The sequence below is a fragment of the Elephantulus edwardii genome, unplaced genomic scaffold, assembly GCF_000299155.1.
Source record: "Elephantulus edwardii isolate Elephantulus edwardi_28Jun2011 unplaced genomic scaffold, EleEdw1.0 scaffold00057, whole genome shotgun sequence".
In the NCBI taxonomy this organism is placed as follows: domain Eukaryota; kingdom Metazoa; phylum Chordata; class Mammalia; order Macroscelidea; family Macroscelididae; genus Elephantulus; species Elephantulus edwardii.
In genome coordinates, this window is record NW_006399807.1 from 4,906,975 (window position 1) to 4,933,042 (window position 26,068).

Consider the following 26,068-nt stretch of genomic DNA (forward strand, 5'->3'; position numbering starts at 1 on the left):
CAACTATGTCCAGTAGTTTTTTTGCTGAGTCTTTAGGGTTTTCCAAGTATATTATCATATCATCTGTTTATAGAGATAATTGTACATCCTCTTTGCCAAGTTGGTTACCTCTTATTTCCTTCTCTTGTCTTATTGCTATCACTAAGATTTCTAGTACAATATTGAATAGGAGAGGTGATTCCTGTTCTCAAAGGGAATTCATTTAACCTCTCTCCATTGAGAACAATATTGACTCTCGGGTTTGCATATATACTTTTTTACTATGTTGAGGAAATTCCCCTCTATTCCTATTTTGTTGAGTGTTATAATCAGGAAAGGGTGTTGGATTTTGTCAAAGGCATTTTCTGCATCAATTGATTGTACTTCTTGTTCTTTTCTTTTTTAATGCGATATATTGCACTGATTGTTTTTCTTATGTTGAACCATCCTTGCACACCTATTATGAAATCCACTTAGTCACAGTGAATTCTTTTTCTGATGTATTGTTGGATTCTATTGGCCAGGATTTTATTCAGGATTTTTGCATCTATATTCATGAGAGAAATTGGCCTATAGTTTTCTCTTTTAGTGGTATCTTTACCTGGCTTTAGTATCAAGGATATGTTTGCTTCATAGACTGAATCTGGGAGAACTCCATCTTTTTCTATTTTCTGAGATAGTTTATGTAGAATTGGTGACAGAACAATCTAGTTTTGCCATAATTTTCTCTAGCTGCCATTTTTAAGGGATAAATAGAAATTATATGTTAGTTATGGCATGCATGTTAGTAACTTCCTCTTTTCTCAGAAAACTCATCATTTGTTTTGTAGTTATATAAAATCCACAACATTTTAGTTTGGAATCACACCTGGAATATGAAGTATGACATTTCCCTCCCCAGGAAGGAATAGGTGGTGGAGGTTAAATTTTACTTTAACAGCATCTCCACTATTGTCTGGCAGAGGTTTTAGACCAAATGGTACAGGGGCACAGAATCCAGCCAGGGCAACTGCTGTGAGCCACATGAAGGAAATAAATTACTGAAGGAAAGTAAATTAAGTTGATTTTGTTCAGTGAGTTTAGCATTCAAAAGAGTAATCTTTGCATGTTTCAGTTTTTCCTTATGTAGATAACACTAAGTTTTGCACAAGATACATGAAAATTTTGATGGATTGAATTGTATTGATCTTAAGGTCTATAATATTATACAGCTGAACATCTAAGTCTATGTTAAAGGTATTTAACTCCTGAAAATTTGGAATTATTCCATCATATCATATGTTTATACTGATTTCAATGGACATTTTTCTTGCCCAAAGTTTCTTTTCTTAAAGAAGAATAATGGGAATGGCATTTTTCCCTGAAATGTTTTATTTATTTTAGAGTTAAATGTGCAAGGAACTAAACAAATTTAAAATACATTCTCTAAATTAAGAAAGCTGTCATTTAAATGAGGGAGAAAAATATGACAGTCTGAGACTGCAAAGATTCAAAGCTCATTGCTGTGGAGTCGGTTCTAACTCCTAGTTATGCTTCATTGGGTTTCCAAGTCTGCAAATCATAACAAGGGGACACTGCTCATCTTTTTCCACACAGCAACTGGTGGATTCAAACTTTGTGACATATGCAGCCTTTCAGGTAGTAGAAGCAAAACTTGCTATAGACTATGCCACTTGAGTTCTGCCCTGTAAAGACTACAGCTTGCAAAACCCTATGGGGCAGTTCTACTCTATCCTCTAAGCCTTCTATGATGCAGAATCCACATGGCAACAATGAATTTGTCTCGTTTAAAGAAGTCTGGCCTAGTGGCAAGACTTCACTGAAATCTCAAAGGCATATGGTTCAAATCCACCAACTGCTCCGTGGGAGTAGGACAGGAAATCTCCTCCTGTGCAATTTACTGACTCTGAATACCTGCTAGAGAGTCAGCTGTGCATCAATTCTGACTCAGTGCCACACAACAACAGCAATATCCTTTGCAGGAAAAAAGAATGTTGTCAAATGAGTTCACTAAATTTTGGTTATGTTGAACAAGAGAACGCTACTTCCTGCAGATGCTGCTCTCATAGCTCTTAATTCAAATGTGTTAATTGTTTAACCAACCTCCATAATCTTTCCATAAAATTCTTCCATGCCTTGCCCTATGCAAAATTCGTGAGGGATGATGCTGTCTTAACATTCTCAATTTTTCTTAAACTTCTCTAGGTATCAAACTGGTTTGGAAATAAGCGAATCCGGTACAAGAAGAACATAGGTAAATTTCAAGAGGAAGCCAATATTTATGCTGCCAAAACGGCTGTCACTGCTACCAATGTGTCAGCCCATGGAAGCCAAGCTAACTCACCCTCAACTCCCAACTCAGCTGGTTAGTTTTTTCTTTGATTTGGGGGGAGGGTTTATTCCTCATTTTTATACCCTGGTATTTTCTTTCCATTCTTGGGTTTTGATTGGTTTCTTTATCTATTTGATTATTGTCCTATTGTTGTTGTTGATACCATTTTGAAATTTGCTATTTCATTTCCAAAGATCACTGTGTTCTGTGATTTGTACAATAATATAGTCTATCAATTTAAGATGGAAGCAAATTAGTATTGAGGAGGGAACCTCTGAATTCTGCTTTCAACGGTGCTAATAAATAAGCAAGATTGCACCCTCAGAGATAGTTCTTTGAGATTCTGTCACTAGGTCTGTTTAATGTAAAATGTATGTCCTCATCATTTTTGCCATTTCTATCATATAATGTCTGGGTTACCTGCTAGCATACGTTCTATATGGGGCTTTCGTTCTTCCAGTAAATATCTCACTAGACTGTTCTAGTCTATAAATCCAGGCCATGACTATACACACAAATGCACAGACATATAAAATAGTCTTTATTCTTTTATTTTGCTGACTTTTCCCCTCTACTCACTATTTTATTTTATTGCCTTTGAGGTGTGGATGTGGATGTGCTTCTAAACTGTAAACAAAGTCATTTGTCATTAATGTAAATTGTTGACAGTCCAGGTTTCATGTTGTGCTATCAGTGTGTATGATGTTTCATATTTGCTTTAATGAATATGCATTGTATCACGACTTTCAAATATATTTCTGATTGACCTTAAATCATAAAATATAAAAATACATGAAATAAAAATCTAGTGTTTATGTGCTAAAGGAGGTATGTTGCTCTGTAAATTGTATGTGAGGAAAAACCAACACTGTTGGTAACAACTAGAATGCATTGGTTAGGCTACAAAAAAAATTAATGACTCCAACTTTCAGTAGTCACAAATTTAAGTATGTTAGGTCATAATTGAATTAAAATTCTAATTTCTGACATTCCCAAGGATCTGTGGTATCCTTGTCTCCAAAGCTGGATTTTTTGCCTGTGTATGTTTTCTTCCTAACGCATGGTGACTTTGTGTTGAAGACGTGCAGGGCTTTTCCCACTAATGTCTTCTGTGAACTTCTTGATGCATTCATTTATTCACTAAGGTTTTCCAAGTGAATGGGCTGTTCCATAACAGCCTTCTTTTGTCTAAATGGAATCATGCATGAAGTGTGGACTGAGCTCTATAAATATGGATATGGTAAGATGATCTAGAATCCAGTTTTGTTCTTCTCAGCCCTACAGGTTGGGTTACTGTGAGAAGAGTATTTGCTTTCTGTGAGGTTTTTTTTGTTGTTTTTTTTTTTTAAATTTATTTGTTTCCTTCTTTTTCCATCATGGTTGATTGATAAAGACTCAAACTCAACAGGTCCGATAACCAGAGAATTTCCTGCTTCCCCATCTGGTCAATTATTAAGCGTTTCCGACCCAGCAACACTAGTTGAATTGCATTGCCAGGCGGACATTTTCACCTGTCTCTTTGGAAGAAGTACAGTTCTGTCAGCATTAGCAAAAACACACTCGACACTCCTGCAAAGGTTATCATAATGCAAAACAGACATCAAAATGACTTCTTTCTGTCCCTGGTATATCTGCATCACAGATGGCTTGAGATGATTTATGACTATTCTTTAGAAAGGCCCTGTGGACTCCCTTCATTACCAAATCCTTAACTTTTTATTCTTTAGTAAAGCACTTTAAAAAAAAGGAAAGTAAGCATTTTAACCCTCAACTCCATGTTTAAGAATTACATTGACTCTTGTGGAATGTCAGTCTGTGATTACAGTTTTCTAAGGAATTTTTCTGGTGGCTTAAACTTCATGTGACTATTCTGAGCACAAAGTAAATTATCATGGAAAATTTGAGCTACACTTTCCAGTTGTGCCTAACTATTGGAAATAATATGCAGAGGAACCCCCTTTTAGTGTCTTTTTCCCAAGGAGAGACAAAAGATAATAATACTCTATGTGTGTAATAGCTTAGAAGTTTAAAAGCTGAACATCTTAACAGGGAAGAAATATAAATGGCCTGCTCTATATTTTCTTTTGCTCTTAACACAACCCAAATCATTGATTATATACAGTGAGAACTCAAAAATGTTCAAACTTTTCACATAGGGTGTTTACTATACAATGTACTCACTTTTCAGTAATGTAAAAGAATTTTAGATAATCTTTTAAATTGATAATGAGTTTTAAATAAGAAATTAATAGGGACAAATATGTCTGATGGACTTTAAAATCCAGAATTCTGGGACCTGACACCTTTTATATCCTCAGTGTCAAATCAGAGGGTTTGTGGATTGTTACCCACACAAACACACTAGAAGCTTTTCTAAATACTTATTTCTGTCAAATGGAATCTTCCCTTTGTAAATGAATTTTTCTGTGTAGAGGATTCTCTGTGAAGAGCAGTACTTAATAGTTTAGCTTAGACCACGTGTACATATTCCTATTTGTTCATATGGGCCTTGCCTTCCATTATCTCAAACATAATTCAGAAAAAAGTCACTTGGGACTTGGGACTGTGGCAGATTAACACACATTCGGAGACACTTAACATGCATTAATTTTTATGTCAGCATAGTTGGGTGTGGAGGAAGTAGAATAGAAGGAAGAAGAGAAAAGTAAGTTTTGAAAGAAGAAAGAAAAAAAAAGAACTCATTGAAACAATGGGGGTGGGTGTGTCAAGAATAACCATAAATTCAGCCATGAGCATTTTCCCTCCAACACTATTTAATCAGTGGCAAAACCTTGTACATATTTAATTTCGCTCTATATTCCTAATAGGAAATTTGATGTTATTCTAGATTGATGGAAGATCAATCATACTAAAATCCTTCGGGTAACTTTCTAAGAGAAGTTTACCTGTAGAACTTATAAACCAGCTGTTGTCAAGTCAGCCTAACTCGTGGCAAACCCACACGTGGCAGAGCAGAACCGTGTTCCATTGACTATGTAGTTACTGCTTTCCCAGTGGTTCCTCAGACCTTTCTTTTAAGCACCTTTGGGTGAACTAGAACTTCCAACCTTTTCATTAGTAGTCAAGTCCCTTAACTATTGGCCCCACTCGGGGATTCTATAGTATATACAACTAGAGAGGTAAAAAGTCATCTAGGAAAGTTGACTAGTACTTCTTATAAATCGTCAGGAATTTTTTCACTTTTTAGTTGTGAAAATCAAGTGAAAATTTTGATCCCATTGATGTTTTATCACATATTCTTTCCTACTCTATTTCTCCCATTTATCTGTAAGTGGAAAATGGAAACTTGACCTCCTGAGCTTGGAATTCTAGAACTTTGGCATGCACATTAATTAGAGAAGCTTCCGATTAAACAAGATTCCTTTAAGTTTCACTTTGAGTAGAAAAGACAATGATTTTGGTAGCTGCAAAGAGGAAACGTCCTGGGATATCAAGTGTAAGAGATTTTTGCTTCTATCTTCAGGCTTGGTTCTTCAAGCCTCCAAATAAAACAGTGCTCTGAGCTGAACAAATTGGTCACCTTACCTATTTGGTGCTTCATTTTCTAAATGAAAAAAAAAAAAACAACAACAAACCTAGACCAAAACTCGTCATGTGACTGCTTCTAAGGAAAGCTTATAAGGAAAAATGAGTACATATTTTGAACACTTTGAGTTCTTTATAGGAAGAAAAGGTAATCTCATGGTTTTGTTTCTAGGTCAATTTTCAACTTGGGCCTATTTTGTCCCTAACACAAATGCTTAGTAATGTGTGGAGGCATTTTTGGTTTTCATGTTTTAGCCTATTGGGAACAGGGCAAGTGCCATTCCTGGCACCTAGTGAACAAGGCAGGATCTGCCTCAATGTCCTGCATGTCCATTTCCTTCTTCTACCACAAGAATCATCTAACCCGAACTTTTGGTAGTGCTAAAGTTGAGGAAACTTGCTCTAGGTTTGGATTTTATCATGATTATTCTATTTTTTTAAAAAAACTAAGAATGTGATTGGTTTATTGGTTATTTTATTTCCCCCCTACCTCCAAACACGATGCCTTCTAAAGGTGCTTTATAGTACTGTGACTTTGGGAAAGTGTCTTACAAAACTGAGTGTTAACATATCTCACATCATCTTGTTTGCCTGAGTAAATGCATCTGAATCCACAGATCCATTATTGCTTTTCTGTCTAGTTGAGTGCCGATTTACCTGTGCACATGCTTGGGTTGTACATGGCAGCTTAAATGAGGCACTTGCCTCCCTTCCCAAGGCAAATTCAGAGGCTTTTCACTGACAAGCACATTTTGGAATATGCCTCTAGTAATTACTTTACAACAACCCACAGGTGAGGTGACGGAATGACTTTCTCGGTCAACCAGGTAATACCCTTCCAGCTCTCGGAGAATCCCACAGTACCTTCATGAGACCCCATTCATTATTTGCCTAGGAATTCCACACTTCCCAGGAGGTTTTCCATTCTCTGTTAGCTTCTTTTCAACTTCCAGTACCAGATGAAGGACCTGGCCTCCCCTCGTTATTTAAATTTGTTGTGAGGGCTTCCATCTGCTTTATTGTCATATTATTTGTGAACTGGTCTATTCCTTGGAGTAATCACTGCCTCTAGATACTTATCAGAGTCAGAAGCCATGGTGGTGTTGTACATGGGTGTATGGAGACAATAAAACGCTGAAGCAGCACGGCCAGGAGCACAAGGGACTGTTCCTGCAATTACTGCTCTGATACAAATGCATTTGTACATGAAGTACATTTATATGCGCATATTTATCTCTGTGTACACTAAGCAGCCAGACATATTTACAATTTATCTATGCACATATATTTTTAAAGTCATCTGTGTCAATTGCAGTGTAGATCTTGTAAATGGCACATTCTATGCCTTCATGGTTCCACAGATGCCATGCTACTTGGCATCACTGTAAGCCTTTGGAGGTTTCTCCCACGTCAGTGTGTGTGCCTTAATTTCCAATAAATTACCTGCCAAGCGTATAATGTGTATGTGTTTATATAATCTTTGACTGGGAGATAAATAGAAAATATCTGATGACATAGAATGAAACACTTTGTGTTCAACATTTTGACCAAGTTCGGTTCTGATGACATCTAATTATGACCATATGTTTTAGCACTTATTGTAAAATGGCTTTTATTATTTGGGCTATATTTCTGTGATTTAGAAAGGGAAAAAAGAGAGATTTGGAGTAGCTAATGCATAGAGGTCTGTGTGATGTGTTATCTTCTCACAAGAATGTGGTCAGTGACACGTAGTTCTCATCCTTACGTTGTGTAAGCCATTTGAAATATGTGGACCATATTACTGGAAGGAAGTTCAGGTCAAACTCTCACTCCATTACTTGGGAATAAGCCCCACCTGGTCAAATTGTGTGCCTATTTTGCGAAGACCCAACTTTTCCACATTCCTTTCAGATACACTCGCTGAACTAAGAAATGTGTACCATAAGAGAAAGGCTGTGTTTGAGGACCAATGGAGACACCATAGTTCTTTGGTGGTGCTTATGTTTCTCCACCTCCCAAATGTATTTTCCCCCATGAAAGCAGAAGAAGAAGAGTTAGGATAATGTATGTCTATGCGGGAAAAGTTTTAGTTAGCCCTGTGTAGGTAGATGAGTATCTCCTAAGAACAAAGTCAATGGAGATCCTTCTTAACTGAGGATGGTTCCCCCTGAATGTGTATCATCTGGCTCCTCTGAGTGGCTATTGTCTTTGAAATATGAAAGTCTCACTTAAAGAGAGCACCGCACAGAGTGACAGAGTTCAGAATCTGTTGCTAGTTTACATGATACTTCCATAGGGATGAGAAAAGCAAAACCCAATTTCATTCTGGTTAGCTGCACCTCTTCAAAGCAGAGCAAGACAGCTCTCTCGGAGAGTTCAAATCTTCATCTTGGGACAAAAGAAAGGAAGCGTCAGAGCTGAGGCATGAATCACATGGGCAATTCCACACAGATGATGGCTGTCAGACTATTTATTATGAGGGCAGCAGAGCAATTTGAGCAATCGAGGGTTGGAAACAAAGAGTGGAACTGACCTGGGTCCCTAAGATCTCTCCTTTCCAGGCTAATGTCACATTTAACCAAACCTTGCACGTTGAGCTTTCTTTCCTAATGCACTGAGCTGCACGATGACCTCAGATTAATATTGAGCTTTTCCACCACCATGTGTTTAGGGTGAAGGCAGGGTAGGTCTAACACAGGGCAACCGAGGGGTGGTGCCAGGATAGACTTGAAAGATATTTGTGGTTCCTTCACTGAAAGGTGAAAGCAAGTGGTTAACTGCTTTCATGAGGCCCACTGATTATTATTAATATCAGCATTTCTATTTCATGCATGCATATGAATCCCTGGGTCATTATTCTGTTTCATCTTCCTTCATGATACAGGCAGCGCAGGAAGGTTAGATGATCTCATATATCCTTACAGTTGTCGAGGAGGCTCTTCTGGCACCCACCTTCTTGCCAGAAATGAAAACTGTCAATGGATTCATTACATCACAGGGCTGTCCCTTGTGTGAGACAGTATCACTAGTACTCCCCTTGAAGATGTTACTGTTCACAGAAGGGCAGATGAGTTTGGCAGTTGCAGATGTAGAATCCATCAGAATGACTCCTGAGCTTCACAGTGACCAGCACAAGTATTCCTCAGCTTCCGGTCCCTTGGTCAACCCTAGGATTTTTGAAGCATGAGAGAGGGATCCTGGGTCTGGAGATTGTCACTATTCCAAATAGACTAAGTCAAGAAGAGTAATGTTCCCTTTCTCAGCTAGGTTGCTGTGGGAAGCAATCTTTTTGGCAACATGCAATTGGAAGCTGTGGCTTCCCATAACATGAACAATATGCACCCTTTATTGCTTGCTCTGTTCTTCATGCTACTAACCAGACTCTGTTGGTGTCATTTTCATTTTCAATTTTATTTGGGGGGTTGCTTTGCATGTCATTCCTCCTCTTGGCTGTTAGTCGCGGGGGTGGAGCCTTTTCCTTTCTGTGATTCAGGTGCCTCACTCTTTCCTTTCCAGGTTCTTCCAGTTCTTTTAACATGTCAAACTCTGGAGATTTGTTCATGAGCGTGCAGTCACTCAATGGGGATTCTTACCAAGGGGCCCAGGTTGGAGCCAACGTGCAATCACAGGTAGGGACCCAGCCAATGTGCCGCCAGATGAATGTGTTAGAGTCCAAGAGCCCTCAATCCTATTGGCACTTCCTGCTCCTATCTAGAGAGAGAGAGAGAGAGAGAGGAAAATAAAATCAAATCCAGAAACAAAACCTTACCAACAACCAAAACAAAGACAACCATTGTCGTGGGGAATCTCGTCCACACTTTGTGAATGCATTTGGCTCTGGCTTTTCAGTCATACTAGGAAGGCGGGAGAGAAACGGCAAGGACAGGTGAGGTGGCCAAAGTGTGTGAAGCAAGTATGTTCTGTGTTCACTGAAGGGAAAGGAAGAAGTTCAGTCTCACTTGCCAGTCTCCCTCTTGTTTGTTGGTTTCTTACAATCCGTATATGCCAAATAAGGAAGGAATGAGTGAGTCGATATACATAGTATGTTTGAATTGAGAGCTTTGAAGATAGTCAGCTTGACTGAACTCATCTTCTCAGTTATCCTTGAAGTCAGGGGACTTGGATTCCAGGTAATGAATATAAGACTGTAGTGAGGATAAAAACTCAAGTCAGAAGGTATGAAGCCTCATTACTCTTCATAAGGTGGATCCCCTCCAACACACCTCATCCCCTTCAACACGCCTCCATCTCTGCAGGAAGTATGATGGGAGGGGGCAGGGTGCTCTGCTCTATGTCAGAATGATTAGGGAAGTTCGGAGCCACATCAATCCAATAGTCCACGCTACGTATGGAACAGGAAGCATTACCTGCCTGGAACAGACCAACTGGTCAATGTACCATCCCTTGCTTAGGAAACATTGCCAGGAAATATGTTTGAAGTGATATGGGTAGGCTTTGGTCAAGCAGTCATACAAATGGTCCTCATTTAATTCCTCTCAAAACAGGATCTTCAGCCACATACCATGCCCTCTGTGCTGCCCAAGCATGATCTAAATAGAGCAGTGACATTTAAAGGATGCTCAGCACTGGAGAAGCCATAGGGTGACCTATTGGGAAGAAAAAGAAGCAGAAGGGAAAATTTCTTCATAGCCTCTTCTAAATCCCCCTCTTCTCAAACCAGGCCCTACTGGCTTCTGCACCATTATTAGATTTGTTTCGTTGCTGAAAATCCCAGCTTTATTTTACCTTCTGCTTACTCCAACCTGCGCATGGATTTGGCACATAGGGAGGGCTCAGCCTCCTGCTCATGGACCCTTCTTCAGGGAGAACTTCTCCAAAAGATTATATTCATTTGGCGTGTCCAAGTGGTACTCAATATGATGATGATCTGCCTCCCTTCCCCTGCATCTCTGTGACTAATTTCTTCTCTGTTGTTCATTTGTCTAGGTGGATACCCTTCGCCATGTTATCAGCCAGACAGGAGGATACAGTGACGGACTCGCAGCCAGTCAGATGTACAGTCCGCAGGGCATCAGTGTAAGAAAACAAGGCTAACCCCTCCCCTTTGTTTTTATTCTATCACTCCCAATTATTTTAAAGCCAAAGGGCTCGGAATGCCACTTAGTAGGACTTGCCTTAGCTGTCCGGTCACCTAGTTTCTCGTGTCTGTATTGGTCATGCCATCGGCACCATTCTACCCACAGCACAGCGTGGCAAGTGGGCAGGCTTCATGCAGGCAGCTGGCGTCTAGGGCTGTCAGCCACGATCAGTGTTTGCATGGCACCTGCGGCCACATGCACGCAGCTGAGAGGAGCTGCTAAACAGGTGACACCTAGTACAACAGCGGAAGGAAGTGTCATTACAAGCTGGGACCTGGGAACTTGGGGAGGAAAACCAGTAGCCAAAAGCCATTGCATCCAATCTGTGGCCTTAAACCCAAAAAGCAACCTTTCTCCAATGTCTCTAAAGACAACAACAACAAAAATAGCTCAGCTCCTGAGTACAGCGAAGGAATGGGGAGGGGTGCAGACCATCTTCTACTTGTTCTTGGGTGCGCTGGCGGCTCCTGACTAGCATGAAAATTCATAGCGACAAGCTATGTCGCACAGAGTGAAATCGATCAGACAGACACAAGGGGAACCGAGTGTAGATTTGGGACAGCAATCTAACTTGATTTCTCAGATCAATCGTCCACTATCTCAGCAGCGGTGACAGCAAGCGGGGACAAGAGGGCAGCATGGGAAAGAAGGCTGTTCTTTACATTAGGGGTGATTTTCTGGGCTTTTAGAGGTCACCAGAGGCTCTAGCAGAACTATTGGCTCAAAACTAGTGAAGAAAGCTATGATTGGTTGATGGTGATTGTGTGTATATGTGTATTAAACAGAGGAGGAAAGGAAATTAGGGCATGATTTATTAATATGCCACAATCCTTATCTATACTAATTAAACTATGGTTTCTGCACTGAGAGACTTGTTGACCCCTTCAACTTGGTGTTGACGATGTCATACATGATCATGACTAGCCTAGAAATATCAAGAGAAGACTGGCTGTTTTGCCATATGAAGAGTGGTTGGAAGAATTAAGAAATCCTGGCCCACAAAAAGGATGATTTTGGTGGTGCATGATAGTTTCATATATGCTGGCTGACTGTCATCTGTGAGGGAGATTCAATTCATCCAGAAAAAAGCAGGATGGGAGCAGTAAGATAGAGACATGGAGAAACACATTTCACTTCAGCATGAATGAGCCATTTCAGTCAGAATTGTTCAAAAAGAGACAGGAAATCAGGAATTCTCCACCGTTGGAAGTGGTTAAGCATAGTTTGACTAGCAGGGCTTTTGAAAGAGAGTTAGGTACAGGTTGTGATGGGTCTTGGTAATATTTATGACCTCCTTCCTTTCAGAAATTCCTTACTTTATACCTTCTTCAGGCAGTTGCCCTTGAGTTTGTAGCATATTCATTACGATCTTTTCTAGGGTTTAAGCAGGCCTACCAAAGTTCACCTTGTTAAGCATACACTAGACAATCATGTAGTTTTTCAGGAAGGATACTACGATCTCTTACTAATAACACTAATGATCATTACTGTCTTTATACTATTAATTACTATTACTGTGTCAATAGTTGATTTGTCAGAGCCCACACGGAAGGAAATATACGGGCTTGTGAGGAAGTACATTCCCAAAAATGGTTCCCAAAAGAATGAAAACTGCTCTGTATTTGTGTATACATGTTCAAGCACGTACACACATATGCATTTCATGACTATTTTTTAAGTCTGGGATAGAGTTTTCCAGAGAAAACTCTTTGCATGTCTAAAAGAGGGGAATGTGAGGGAAGTCTCTAGTCTTAGGACAGAAGCATAAACATTCTCAGCTAAGCAGCCTGAAGGAGGGGGAAGGCCTGTGTGGGTAATAAATGACCTTTCGCTGGGGCCAATGACAGTTCTGCTGCTTGGCATCTTCTTTTCTTATTTGGTCACCTCAGAAGAGAGCAGCACTCAGATTTTAGGGGGTCAGCACTGACCCCTCTGACATCCTCTGGTGGGCTGGGAGTCATTTCTGAAATAATGTAACCAAACATGTGCAGACAATTATGTCTGATTGCATAAGCCTGCCACAAACACTGGGCTGGAGAATGCCACTTGAAAGAGTCTATCATTTTGCATTAATTTTTTTCCTCTGTGAACTGTGGTTATTTCATTGCTGGGTCTTTAATATGCAGGGTAAATGAATCAAAGGTGGCTCGTGATGTGAGATGTTTGTTTGGTATCAGTTTTAAACCGTGCCACCTGCAGGAGACTAAGCTTGTGAGATGTATTTTTAGATGGTGGTGGTAGACGCTGAGGCGTGTGTGTGCGCAGATAGTACTGTGTCTGCCAGGAGAAGAATGAGAGAAGAGGAGGAGAGACAAGAAGAGATGGGACAGGAATGAAAGGTTGGAGCCAAGAAATAAAAATAAACAATCCGAAAGCCCAGAGCAGTGATAGAATTCCCATCTGGGCTCTGGCTTTTGTTTCTTTCTGTGGAGGACATTTTCTGGGCAGCCTTTACCTCTGGCAGTGTTTTCTCTGCCTCCATATCTTATCCAACCTGCATCTGTTTTAAATCCTCTAAAGTTCAGTTTGAGGTGTCCTGGTGGCACAACAGTTAAGTGTTTAGCTACTAACCAAAAGAATGGCAGTTTGAGTCCACCCAGCTATTCTGATTCACCAGTTTGAACTGTCCACTGGCAACTGCATCGACGGAAGACAGTGTCTTCCTGTGCAGAAATCCAATGGAGAGTCAGCTTTGAATTGGTTCCAACTCAAAGCCAATGAGTTTAAGGTTGCTTTATGCTACTGAGTTGGAGAAAGACTGGATCCTCTGCTCCGGTCAAGATTGCAACCTAGAAAATGCTATGGACAACTTTATTCAGTTATATGAGGTCACTATGCGTCAAAAATTGACTCACTTCATACTTGGCAACAAAGAAGTTCTGACTACTTGCTTTTAACTAGACCAAGTAGCAATGAGCTGTCAAGGTATATTGGTAAGAATCCTAAACCTAGAATTAGAAGGCTGCCCCTGATAAGCTTCTGGCCACAGGCAAGCAGCTAAGCTCTCTTCTGTAAAATGGGGCCAGTAATTCCTATTCTTAATACCTCATGCACTGCTCTAGGGCAAATGTGAAAATAAGTAGGAAAGGACTCGGCAAAGCATAAATTGTTCTGCGTGAGTGCCGGATGAAATGTTATAAGTGATAACTTTCTAATTTGACCTTTTCCTCCCACTTGTGTGAGCAGTTTTCACAGTGGGTAGTTTCTTGTGAAGACAGGTTCGAACACAGTTGTCACTTTTTTTCTCCTCTGATGGAAAGGTATGCTTTTGAAATGGATATAGAGTTATGCAAGGTCTAAAGACCCCCTTCCTTAGCCACTGTGAGAGTTAAATTATACCTCTTTATGTACTTTGTGTTCTCAAATGACAATCGGCAATACTTACTAGCTTTAGAGTGGCTCTCCATAATGGAGGGAGATTATGTCACTTCTCTGTCAGTCAGATATACTTAAAGATTACTTAGCTATCCATCCTTTCTCTCTGTTCCCACTGCCACCATCCCAGGTCTAGAAAGAACTCATTACTAGACTCGCAGTAACTTCCTAGTCACCGTTACTGCTTTGACTCCTTTCACCTGCCCACATCCCCTTCACGAAATGAAGATATTCTTTCAAGGAATAAAGGGAAATTGCTCCATTTCTTGAAGGAATGAAGATCTTTCTTGCTTGGAAATCATTGACACCTCCCCATTGTCTATCTAAGCAAGCTTACAGTGTGGTCTGGGATTCCAGAACATTCTACCCTCTCATTTCAACCTGTCTGTCAAACCTCATCCACCATCACCAGAGTAAATTCTCCAGTCAATATGATCAGCTTTCCCCCTACATTTGCTTATCTGTCCTGTCTTCTTAAATGTCTTTTCATCCTCTTCTCATTTCACCCCACTGTTAAAATCATACTTTCATGCTCACCTCTCCTACTGTCTTTCTTTCTCTTAGCCCTTTTCTTCCTCTCTCTGCTTTTTGCTACCCAGAGAATATTTGATCTTTGTGTCTTTTCTTTCCATTGTGACTCTAAAGTGTGTATATTCATTATGTGAGACCTGTCTGTTGCATGAATAAATCAGGCAAGAGAAGACAAGATACCACTGAAGTTAGAACACATTTCAATGGCCTGTAGCCATGGCTTATGCTTTCTGTCAACCATAAAGTACCTAGTCATAGTTTTTTAATAAATGTTTCATTAACTGTCTTACATACTTTGGGCATGCTGTCAGGGGGTAGCAGTCCTTGGAAAAAAGACATCATGCTGGGAAAGGTGGAGGGTCAGAGTAATAGAGGAAGACCCTCAGTATGACGGTTTTACACAGTAACTGTCACCATGGGCTCAAGATTGTGAGGATAGTTCAGGACAGAGAAAGATTCAGAGATGTTAATAAGGTCACTGTGAGTTGTAGTCAACTCAGTGGAACCTAATAATAACAATAGTCCACAAATCTCTTTAATCCAAAATGATTTTTTGACTTTTCCTTTTTGGAAAGACTTTCTTGAACATTTTAATCAATGATACAAACTGGCTGAGAATGTGATTAGAATTATCATTAAATACATAAAGTCAATGAGCGAATATTTTTTTAAAAGGAGAACTGAGGGAGAGGGAAGGAAATGTGCAGTAATGAATGACTGAAAAATCCAACTTTTCTGTAAACTTTTGTTAAAATCATAATGTTGTTGTCGTTGTTAAGTGCCTTTGAGTCATAGGCAACTCATAGCAACCCTATGAACGAAAGTCCTCAACACTTGTGTGACTTTCATCCTTTCTCCACGTTCAGAGGGTTTCCTGAGGCAAGATATTTAATGAAGTGGATGCCACTCCTGCTTCCGAAAAAATTATAATAAGATAAAGTGTGTGTGTGTGTGTGTGTGTGTGTGTGTGTGTGTGTGTGTAAAGAATTATCCTTCTGCTTTCTTTAACTTCTCTTTCTCTAAGCTATTCATCTAGTACTATCTATGACATCTTTCCATGTGGGATTCTCTTTGGCCTCCCTATGAGATGTGGAACTAGAGCCTACACAGACAGCCTGCGGGAAGAGGAAAGGAACTTGAAATCAGGACATTTGAGTTCTTCTCATGGCTTTTGTTTTGAGGAGTCTCTATCACCTCCTTGTGTTGTTGCTGTATTGGAAAGGGTATCATTTGACCTTGTAGATAAGCAAGCTTTGTGCATCTTAGCACAGTAGTTCTAAATTTCTCCAAGTATGCTCTTAAATATAGACCATTTGCTTGTTGTTGCTGTTATTGTTGTTAGGTGTTGGCAAGTCGAGTACAACTCATTGTGACCCTATGAAGAAAAGATCTGAACCCTCTTCTATCCTGTGTCATCCTCACAGTTCCTGACACACAAAAGCCTATTGCAGCAGTCACCATGCCAATCCACCTGGTTGAGGGACTTCTCCTTCGCCAGCCCTCCACCCTTCCCAGCATCACGTCCTTCTCCAAGGAATGGCTCCTCCCAGCAACATGCCCAGCCTATGAGGGAAAGCCTCATCATTCCTGCCTCCAAAGAGCACTCCTGCTGCACCCTCTTCAAGACAGCTGTTTGATCTCCTGGCCGTCCATGGATGTTCAGTGCTCTTCTCCAACACCACAGCTCAAAGGCGTCAATTCTTTTGCAGTCATCCTTATTCTTTGTCCAACTCTCAAATGCATAGCAAGTGATTGGAAAGGCTATGGGCTGAATCAGGTGCACTTTAGTCCTCAAACTGACATCATTATTCCTCAATAATTTGGAGAGGTCCCTAAGTGCAGATTTCCCCGGTGCAATGGGTCTCCTTTTTCCTGATTGCTGTTACCAAAGGTGTTAATTGTGGGCCATTTGCTTAAGGGACCTAAAATTGTAGCCTCTTTTAAAACTCAGTAGAGTCAAGGGAGTGGTTCACCACAGCCAGTCTTATATGTAAATAGATCTCCCTGTAAGATTTCTTTGAATGAAGTGTCCCAGTGAAAATGCAAGTAAAGTGTTAGTAGCCTCTCTGTATGGGCAGCATGCTATTAATGTCAGTTTATGTTAGAAAAGCCTCATTAATTTGAATTTATGACAATTAAAGTAATGAAAAAAAGAGATAGAGCTTTTCTCTTTGTAAACCATAATACAGATGTTTCTTTTTTTACTTTCCTTTTTCCCTATGTTAGGAGAAGGGAGAAAAGGACATTCCCTAGGAAAGAAATAAAATATAAATCATTAGAACAAAAATAGCCTCCTATTTAAGAGAACGTGTTACAGGCATTTGATTATCATGAGGGTAACTTGGTAACACTTGGCAACATGCCACAATTTTAATTTTTTTAACTACTTCTGAGGGATTTCCCTCCACTTAAAGTAGGTATTAATAAGATATTGCCACTTATTGTAGAATTGTTGCACTGGGAAGCGAGAGTGATAATTAAAATTCATATGCAAATCTTTAAAAATTGACTTTAATTAGATGGAGTTATAATCCTTCTGTCCTCCCAGGCTGAATGTGAGTTTTGAAGGAATTCAAAGATATGGGTTACCTTTGGGTACCTTTTAGTGCTGCTGCCATGATCAGTGACCAGCCAGAAGGGACGAATGGTGTGAGGAGGAAAGGTGGGTCTGGGTGTCCTGGACCAGGTTCTGAAGATGTGGGGGGCAGAAGGAAAGATGCTCATGAGACTCCCTTCTGACAAGTTCATTTTCCGTCATGACAGAACATAGGGAAACAAATCAAATACCTTTTCTTTTTCTGAGACAAGGCCTTTAAACTTAAAACCATATCAACTGAACACATAAGACCAGAAAAGCATTCTGTCCCAGCCCCAAGATAATTAGAGAAGTACAGTCATTGTACCACCAAATACTGTCATTCCTTGTATAACTCATCCTTTCCCCCTAAAACTCAGGTGATTGTCCTTCAAAGAAACAGATAATACAGGACGCCAAATCATGTGTTGCCTTACACACACACCCACTGAGTCATTTATTGATGTGCTCATCCGTCTGTTCATTCAGTAAACATAGCATCAATAGGATTTTTGACCTTGTGGAAAGGGAATACACCTTGCTCCTAAGAAGTTAGAGAACCCAGGGTTTAAGAAGTATTTTTACTTTTGGTTTGGTTTATTGTTTTGTCTAAAATGACGATTCCTGTTCTTAGAAAACAAAGACAAAAGAGACAACTAGCTGTAGGTAGTGTTGGAACTAATTTGAAATGCTGTGCTGTGTGTCATGTGTTGGTCTGGTAATCAAATAAGTCTCCCTCCATGGGAGAAAGATGAAGCTGTCTCTTCTCATATTCATAACCTCTGAAGTCAAATGGAGGGATGCTATCCATGAATTGAAATGACTTGATGGCAGTGAGTTAGTTTTGGGTTTTGTGCATTGTTTTCTTTCCAGAAGTAGGTTTTCATTGTAGAAGAGAGACATTTGAGAACAATCTGCAGTAGTTTGAGAACTGTACTCTGTCATCTCTGTTGTACATAGGGTTTTCAAATTGCACTGGGAAAATCTGCTGTCAAAGACTTGTCCAGAATACTGAGAAGCAACGATGCCAGTCTAGAGATTAAGGTGTGCCTGATCTAGGCCATGGTCTTTGTAATTACTTGTTATGCATCAGAGAACTGGACAATGACTAAAGATGAAAGAAAAATAATTGATGCTTTTGAATTGTGGAGCTGGAGAAGAGTCTTGAACATACCATGAACTGTCAAGATAACAAATAGGTCTGTCTTGGAGAGGGTAAAACCAAGTCTTTCCTTGGAGGCTAGGATTTTGAAGCTTTGTCTCACATACTTTGGGCACATGCCCTGGAGGGACTGCTGCTTGGAGAAGGACATCATGCTTGGGAGGGTGGAGGGACAGCACAAGAGAGGAAGAACCCTGATGAGATGAATTGTTATGGTAGCCTGGGCAATGGGGTTAGGTGTGTCTGAGACAGTGAGACTGGTTCAGGACAGGGCAGGCTTCAGAGCTGTTGTACACAGCGTCACTATGATTTGCAGGCAACTCAATGGCACATAGCAACAACTCTCTCAAACCAAGCATACACTTTGGATTTATGATTATAAATATATTTTAGTGAAGCCTCCTTTTCTCTTTGTAGAATGAATAATTCATAACATATTTTGTTGACCTCAAACCTAATGATGTGATTCCTCTTAGTAGAGTGAGTATACACATTCATTCTCTGCTACTTTGCCTATGTGGTGTTGGACAAGACTCTTCCGGAGTAGATATCAATTTCCTGAGCTCTGGTGGCCTAGTGGATAAGGAGTTGCACTAGTAACCCAAAGGCAGGCAGTTTGAATCTACCAACTACTCCACAGGAGAGAGGTGGACATTCTCCTCCCATACAGTCTCTGAAAACACACAGGAGGGTCAGGTTTAAGCCAGGTCCAACTCCAGAGCAATGTGTTGAGTTGTTCGTTCTCTGTGAAAGGCAGTAGTTGCACTGGGTGTGGTAAGCTCTTCTAGAAAGCCTCTTCCAGTTCCATATCATAGGATCATATTTCTTAGTGATGATTGTCTTTCCATTTCCAAGAAAATATACAAGGAAATCAATTCCTTCCAAACCATAAATAAAAGATGGTTCTGTATTTGGAGGCTGACAGAGGATGCTGTGATCTCTTTTGTGGAGTTGGTGTTTGATAGCACCGTGCTCAGCTGAGCCTACCTTTGCCCTGTGACCATAGTACCTTTGGAATAATAACTAGTTTGTGTCCAGACTTTACAGCCCTCCTTCTGTTCTGTGGGGGAAAATAAACCTTCAAAGAGGGGACTTTGTTTTTGTGGTTACTCTTGAAAGTAGCTTAGCTCTTTAAGAAACCAATCCAAACATTACCTTTGAGTTCATTCTAACTCATAATGACCCTTCGAAACAGAGAAAACCGCAGTATTACCATACAGAGTATACAAGGCTAAACTCTTTAAGGACGCTTTTTTTCTCTTTCTCTGTAGAGTGGCTAGTGGGTTGGAACCACCAATCTTTCTGTTAGAAATGAAGTACTTTAGCCAGTGTGCCAGTAAGACTCTTCATGGTTCTTCTAGACTTCAGAGCATATTATCTTTCTCATTGATGTTAAGTCAGTTCATAGCTGACTGTCAGGTGGGTTTTAAGAAGCTATAAATCATACAGGAGGTGTTACCTTTCTCCTGTGGGACAGCAGGTGGATTTGAACTCCTGCCTTCAGGTTGGCATTACAACTCCTTTTCCAAGAGGCCACTAGTGCTCCCTCAGGAAGCTAATGAAGTAAATAGAATTTAATTGTGGAAAAAATTACCATTGATTTCTAAAGATGGTCATCTCCTGGCTGGGTCTGTCTGTGTTACCACGAGTTGCCTTCTAAGAAGGTTTTGCTTATTTCTGTCAACTATCTAATTTTTAAAGAGTTGGGAATTGTAGTTGTAAGAGGTGACAATATAGAGATCCAAATGCACAACCAAAGAGTCAATTCTGATCCATGATGACCCTCCGACAGTTCCTGAGACTATACATTTTGAAGGAAGGACACAGCCTATCTTTCTCCTGAAAAGCACCCTAAAATGTAAGCTCTGTGCCTCCAGCGCTCCCTTACGTATTTATATATAATCATAGTCCTATTGACTAAAATACATTAATTGTTTCTAAATAGATTGTTTATATAAACACATGTTGACATTTGCCCTTCTTCAGAGATTTTGCGGGTAACCATGCCAAAGGCCTATTCCTTCCCTTTAGAACAGCACTGTCTATAGAGCTTTGGACAGTAATGGCAATGTTCTTTTTTCTGTGCTGTCTAATCTGTTAACCATTAATCACATATGGGTATCGAGCACTTAGTGTGGCTGGTGTGACTATGGAGATGAACTTTTAGTTTCATTAACTTTAATTCATCTAAGTAAGAAGCAACTTGTGACTAGCCTCAAACCAATCTCACTGCAATCTAATCAGTTCCAACTCATAGTTCCTTTATCAGGTTTCTGAGACTGTAAATTTTTAGAGTGAAACTGCTCATTATTCTCACATGGAACCACAGGTGGATTCGTACTGCCAGCTTTATGGTCAGTAGTGCAATACTTTATGCACCATGCTACCAGGCCTCCTGCATGTGGCTAGTGGCTACCAATGTACAGGAAAGTCCTAGATGCCCAGCCAGTGTCTTGGTAGCTACCAAAGCAGAAATGGTGGTTTTTGAGCTATAACCATGATATAAAAACAGAATGCACAGAAAAACATTTCTATTTAAGTATTTCCAAATAGAAATGGATATCTTTATTAAAAAATGAACCATGGACAAAAAGTTTACTCATATTAGCATAATAATGTGCTTTAAACAATAAAATAATGTGCTGAAAGATTTAAGTCTAAATACCTACATTTACTATGGTTCTATTCGCAGTAACTTTCAGCTTGTGTCAGCCACGAATTCATGTAACCTAATAATTTTTCATGGCTAAGCAGGACATGTCTTTGAACTCATTTTGAACTGTTTAAGCCTAGATCCTTGGGGGCTGAGCATGGTCCAGTCTCTGGTTTAAATTTCCCTGGTGACCCAAGCCTTTGCCAGCAGCCTCTGCTTAACTCTTCCTTTTCCTTGCGTGTTCTTCTGTGAAAATGTAACCTCAGAGGCCTCGCCTGGCAGCTTGGTGGAAATGCAGGATCTCAAGTCCCACCTCAGTACTTGTAAATCCCATTCTGCGTTTTTACCATATCCTCTGGATCTCAGCTCTACTGTGTCTTTCTACAACTTAGCAAAGAAAGAAAAATCACACTGTTTTCTTTGCATAAAAGATTAGCAATAAAGCAAAAACAGTGGAGTCACTTGAACTCCTGGCAACCCTATAGGACAGAGTAGAGTTGCACCACAGGTTTCCAAGACTATAACCTTACAAAAAGGAGACCACCACATCTTTTTCCTGTGGAGTGATTGTTGGATTTGAACCACCAACCTGTCACTTACCAGCTGAGTACTTCGCCATAGTCACCCTTGGGGCTCCTTGCATTAAGGAGGTGGTGGTGGTGGTTGTGTACCATAGAGTCGGAACTGACCCATAGCTGACCCTCCTGCTGGTTTTCTAAGGCAGTTAATCACACGGGAGGAGATTGTCCATCCTTCTCCCACGGAGCAGCTGCTGGCTTCAAACCTTGTGCCTGTGGGATTGAAGATGAGCTTTTTGCCACTAGTCCACCAGAGCTCCCTTGCATTAAGGATGTTGTGTTTGTCAGAATTAACCCATAGCTGACCCTCCAGTGGAATGGGTTTTCAGAAGCAGGTAATTGCATGGGAGGAGATTGCCCATCCTTCTGTGGAACAGCTGGTGTCTACCTTTAAATATTTTCCCAATATTTTATTTTTTAATGTTCCTAAAATATATAAAAAATTTGAAAATACTTGAAAGTGAAGCCAGTGTGCCCACCACCTAGATTTTTCCTGTTAATATTCCCTAAACCTGATGGTATAGTGTGTTACACATTGGGTAACTGACTGAATGGTCAACAGGTCAAATCCTCCAGCCTCACCAAAGGAGAAAAAGGAATAGTCTCCTCTCATTAATATTTCTCCTAAAAAATCTGCCATCAAATTAGAACCACCTCATAACTGACCCACGAGTGGGTTTTCAGAGGCTATAAATTGCATATAGGAGAGTGCCCTTCGTTCTCCCACCGAACAGCTGGTGGATTCAGACCCACCTGCCTTTGGATTAGCAGCCCAACTCCTTACTCCAGGGGCTACCAGTGCTCCGTCGTTAATACTGACAGGCTCCGAGGTCAGGTGGAGCGTCACCATGAGTCAGAATCCATTTCACACCAGTGGGTATGGTGTTTAGCGTATATTTGTGTTGGGAGTATGAACAATTAAATGTTTAATTACAATGTGATAAATGCTATCTTAAAGAGAGAGCTGGTGATCTCCTTCCAGAAAGTTATATAACCTTGGAAACTGCAGAGCTGGTCTGCTCTGCAGACTCGGGGTCATGAATCCGGAGCAACTCAACAGCAGCTAACTAACGATACTGTATTTGCTTCATCTCCTTTCCATCCATATCTGTGTCCTCCTTTCCACTCAACAATCTTATTTTTCAGGATGCATATCAAGGTAAATTGAATTGTGTACTTAGTCCTCCTTAGATAAATACAGCTGGCATTTATATCATTATAGAGCTCATATTTGTTTGCAGAAGATTTTTTCCCCCTTTGAGGTAAAATTTATGCACAGGTAACTATACCCATCATAAGTGTACATTCTCTGAGTTTTGGAAAGTGTAATATGACCGTGTACCGGGGTTGTTGTTGTTAAATACCATCAAGTAGACTATGACTCATAGGGACCCTATAAACAACTGATCTGCATCTTGTCCTATCCTGTACCGTTCTTATCATCTCATATACTTGAGCCCATTCTATGCAGGCACTGTGGCAGACTATCTTGTCAATCTTCCCCTCTCTCTCTCTATGACTTTTCCAAGCTAATGTCTTTTCCCAAGGCATGACCCCTCCTAACAACGTAGCCAAAATATGTGACATGAGTTTCACTGTCCTTGCCTTTAAGGAGCATGGTAGTTAAACTTTCTCCAGGACATATTTATGTTCTCTTGGCAGTCTATGGGATTCAGTCATCTTCTCCACCACCACTCTCCAGCACCACAACTAAAGGGCTTCAATTATTTTTCTGTGGTCCTTATTCACTGCCCAACTTTCAGATGCATTGCAAAATTAAAAATATCATAGTATAAATGAGACACATCTTGGTCTTGAAACTGATTTGGTTGCCCTTTAGCACTTTGGGGAAGTCCTTAACAGCAGATTTTCTCAGAGAAATATGTCCTTGGATTTCTTGACTGCTGGTACCAACAGTGTTGACAGTGGATCAAATTAAGGTGAAATAATTGACAACTTCAATCTAAGAAGCAGGATTGGCCAGGCTTTTCTGAAATTCAGACCTTAGAAAACTCTTTGGTTTATACAAAAACATTTTTAGGTATAATACTCTAAAATGGTAGTACCCTTTATTAGTTCTCCTTTCTCACGTTTATAAAAACTATGCCCAGGGACAGTGCAAGAGGATAGCCACAGAATATTCTGTGCTTTCCCAGGCATTCAGAAGCTTCCTTTTCTTCTTCCCTTCCTCCCTCTTTGCTACCTTGTAGCCCCTTATCCCATCTTCAGACTCAGTACTACTTCAAAGGCCATTTTAAATTGAGTAAGATTGTTTATTGTACATTTGCCTTAGCTTCTGACCTCGTTTGTTTATTGTACACTTGCCTGAGTTTCTGACCTTGTATGCCTACTTTCAAGAGACTTCTGACACTTTTCCATAATAAAAGCTTTTGAGACATAAAAATAGAAATTTGATAATATATCAAATGATATTTGAAAATTAAATTGCACAAGGACTACCTCACTGATAATACATTTTGCCTGTGTCATCTTTTGGTCTTTGATGCCTTTGAGCTGTGGTGCTGGAGAAGAATATTGAATATACCATGGACTGCTGAAAGAACAAACAGGTTTGTCCTGGAAAGGGTGAAACCAGGCTGCTCCTTGGAGGCAAGGATTCTGAAGCTCTATCTGATGTAGTTTGAGTACATTGCAAGGAGGGGGCAGTGCTTGAAGAGGGACATCATGCTTGCAAGAATGGAGGGACGGTACAGGAGAGGGAGACCCTCAATGAGATGGATTGACATGTGTCAGAGACAATGAAGTTGGCTCAGGATAGAGCAGGGTTCAGAGCTACTGTACATAGGGTCATTATGAGTTGCAAGTGACTCAGTGGCATGTTACTACAACAACAACAACAACACATCCTTTTTCTTGAAGTCTAGTTTATTCTCTGATGTTTTCCAACACATAGGCAAATTTACTCATTTTCAGAATCACACTCTTGTCTGAAATGGTATCTTGCTCTTCCATGGGGAAGCACATCCTAGCTCGCATCTTATAGGAAAAGACTACTACTGCTGTCAGAGTATGAGGTTCTGATGAGGCAAGATGTCAAACTCCAGTACTCAGCAACACTATAGGGCTCTGGAGAGACTCTCTATGACTATTGGGGACCGTGCCTCCTTACTAAAAGGGTAAAGCATAATAATAATAATAGTCAGAAGTAGCAGCTTAATTATTTATATATTTAAAGTCTAGGGAATAATTTTATCCCCCTATTAATATTTATACCAAGAATATGAATTCCAGAACATTTATTGAATTTAATGTTTTTATCAAAACACCTCCATTTCTTAGAAAAGGAAACAAGCTCAGAGAGGTTGAGTAATTTACCTAAGATCACACAGCCAGTGAGAGAGCCAGACTTTGGGCCCACATTGGTCTAATTCCAAGCATCTGTTCCTTTCTGTTCTCCAAAAGAACCTTGGGCTCTTACTTCTCACTCTAAGAAAAACTTGGCCAAAACATCACCACAATAAAAGAATATCTTTTACCTTGCCTAAGAATAAATGCATTGGAGGTTAGATGACTTGGAAAGGACATAGAAGAACTCAGTTATTATTGTCTTGCTGTGCATCTTTTAAGACTTAAAATTGGGAGGCAAAGCTGTTTCAGGAATCCAGTTTAAATTTCAATGACAGTAGAATTTTTTTCCCCCTTTTAATCTGAGGGTCAGCAGAATGGAAAGAAAAGGAAACCTTTACTCAAGTATTAACTTACTAGAGTACACAGTTTAAATAAATGTTTTAGTGAGGTCTCTGTAATTCAAATCATATAGAGAGCTCTGGTGGCTTATGGTAAAGAGCTGTGCTGCCAACTCAAAGGCACACAGTTCGAATCCACCAGCTGTTGCACAGAAGAAGAGTGGGCAATCATCTGCCTCTTGAATCCCACTAGAGGCTCAGCTTGGAGTTGGTTCTGATTCAACAATATATAACACAAATGTGGCTCAGACAGTTCATCACTGTGCTATTTACTAAGTGATGGACTGTATTCTCTCAGACAAGCCTCTGAAGAAAGGCCTGGGGACCTGCTTCTGGAAGATCACAGCCTGTGCAAACCTTCAACTGCACAGTTCTACACATACACACACACACACTCTGGTTTGAGTCAGAATTCGCTCAATAACAACCGGTACTGGTAGTGGGAGGAAGACCAGCCCTGGAGAAAATGGATTCTCTCCTGGAACAAGAGAGCAAACAAAGGAGTCAGTATAAAGAACTGTATGTAGAGATACTATGATAAAAGTAAAG

At 40.2% G+C, this 26,068-nt stretch overlaps 1 protein-coding gene across 2 annotated transcripts in view; it reads left to right on the forward strand.

The window, feature by feature from the left end:
- Positions 1-26,068, forward strand: part of PBX1 (pre-B-cell leukemia homeobox 1) — a 344,183-nt gene that overhangs the window by 301,993 nt on the left and 16,122 nt on the right. The window contains exons 6-8 of one of the 2 annotated variants that reach the window (XM_006887372.1): positions 2,185-2,344; positions 9,356-9,468; positions 10,787-10,876. In XM_006887372.1, the coding sequence (XP_006887434.1) occupies positions 2,185-2,344; positions 9,356-9,468; positions 10,787-10,876 (363 nt within the window). Of the gene's footprint in view, positions 1-2,184; positions 2,345-9,355; positions 9,469-10,786; positions 10,877-26,068 lie in introns of those variants that run through there. The other variant, XM_006887373.1, reaches the window with a different exon arrangement.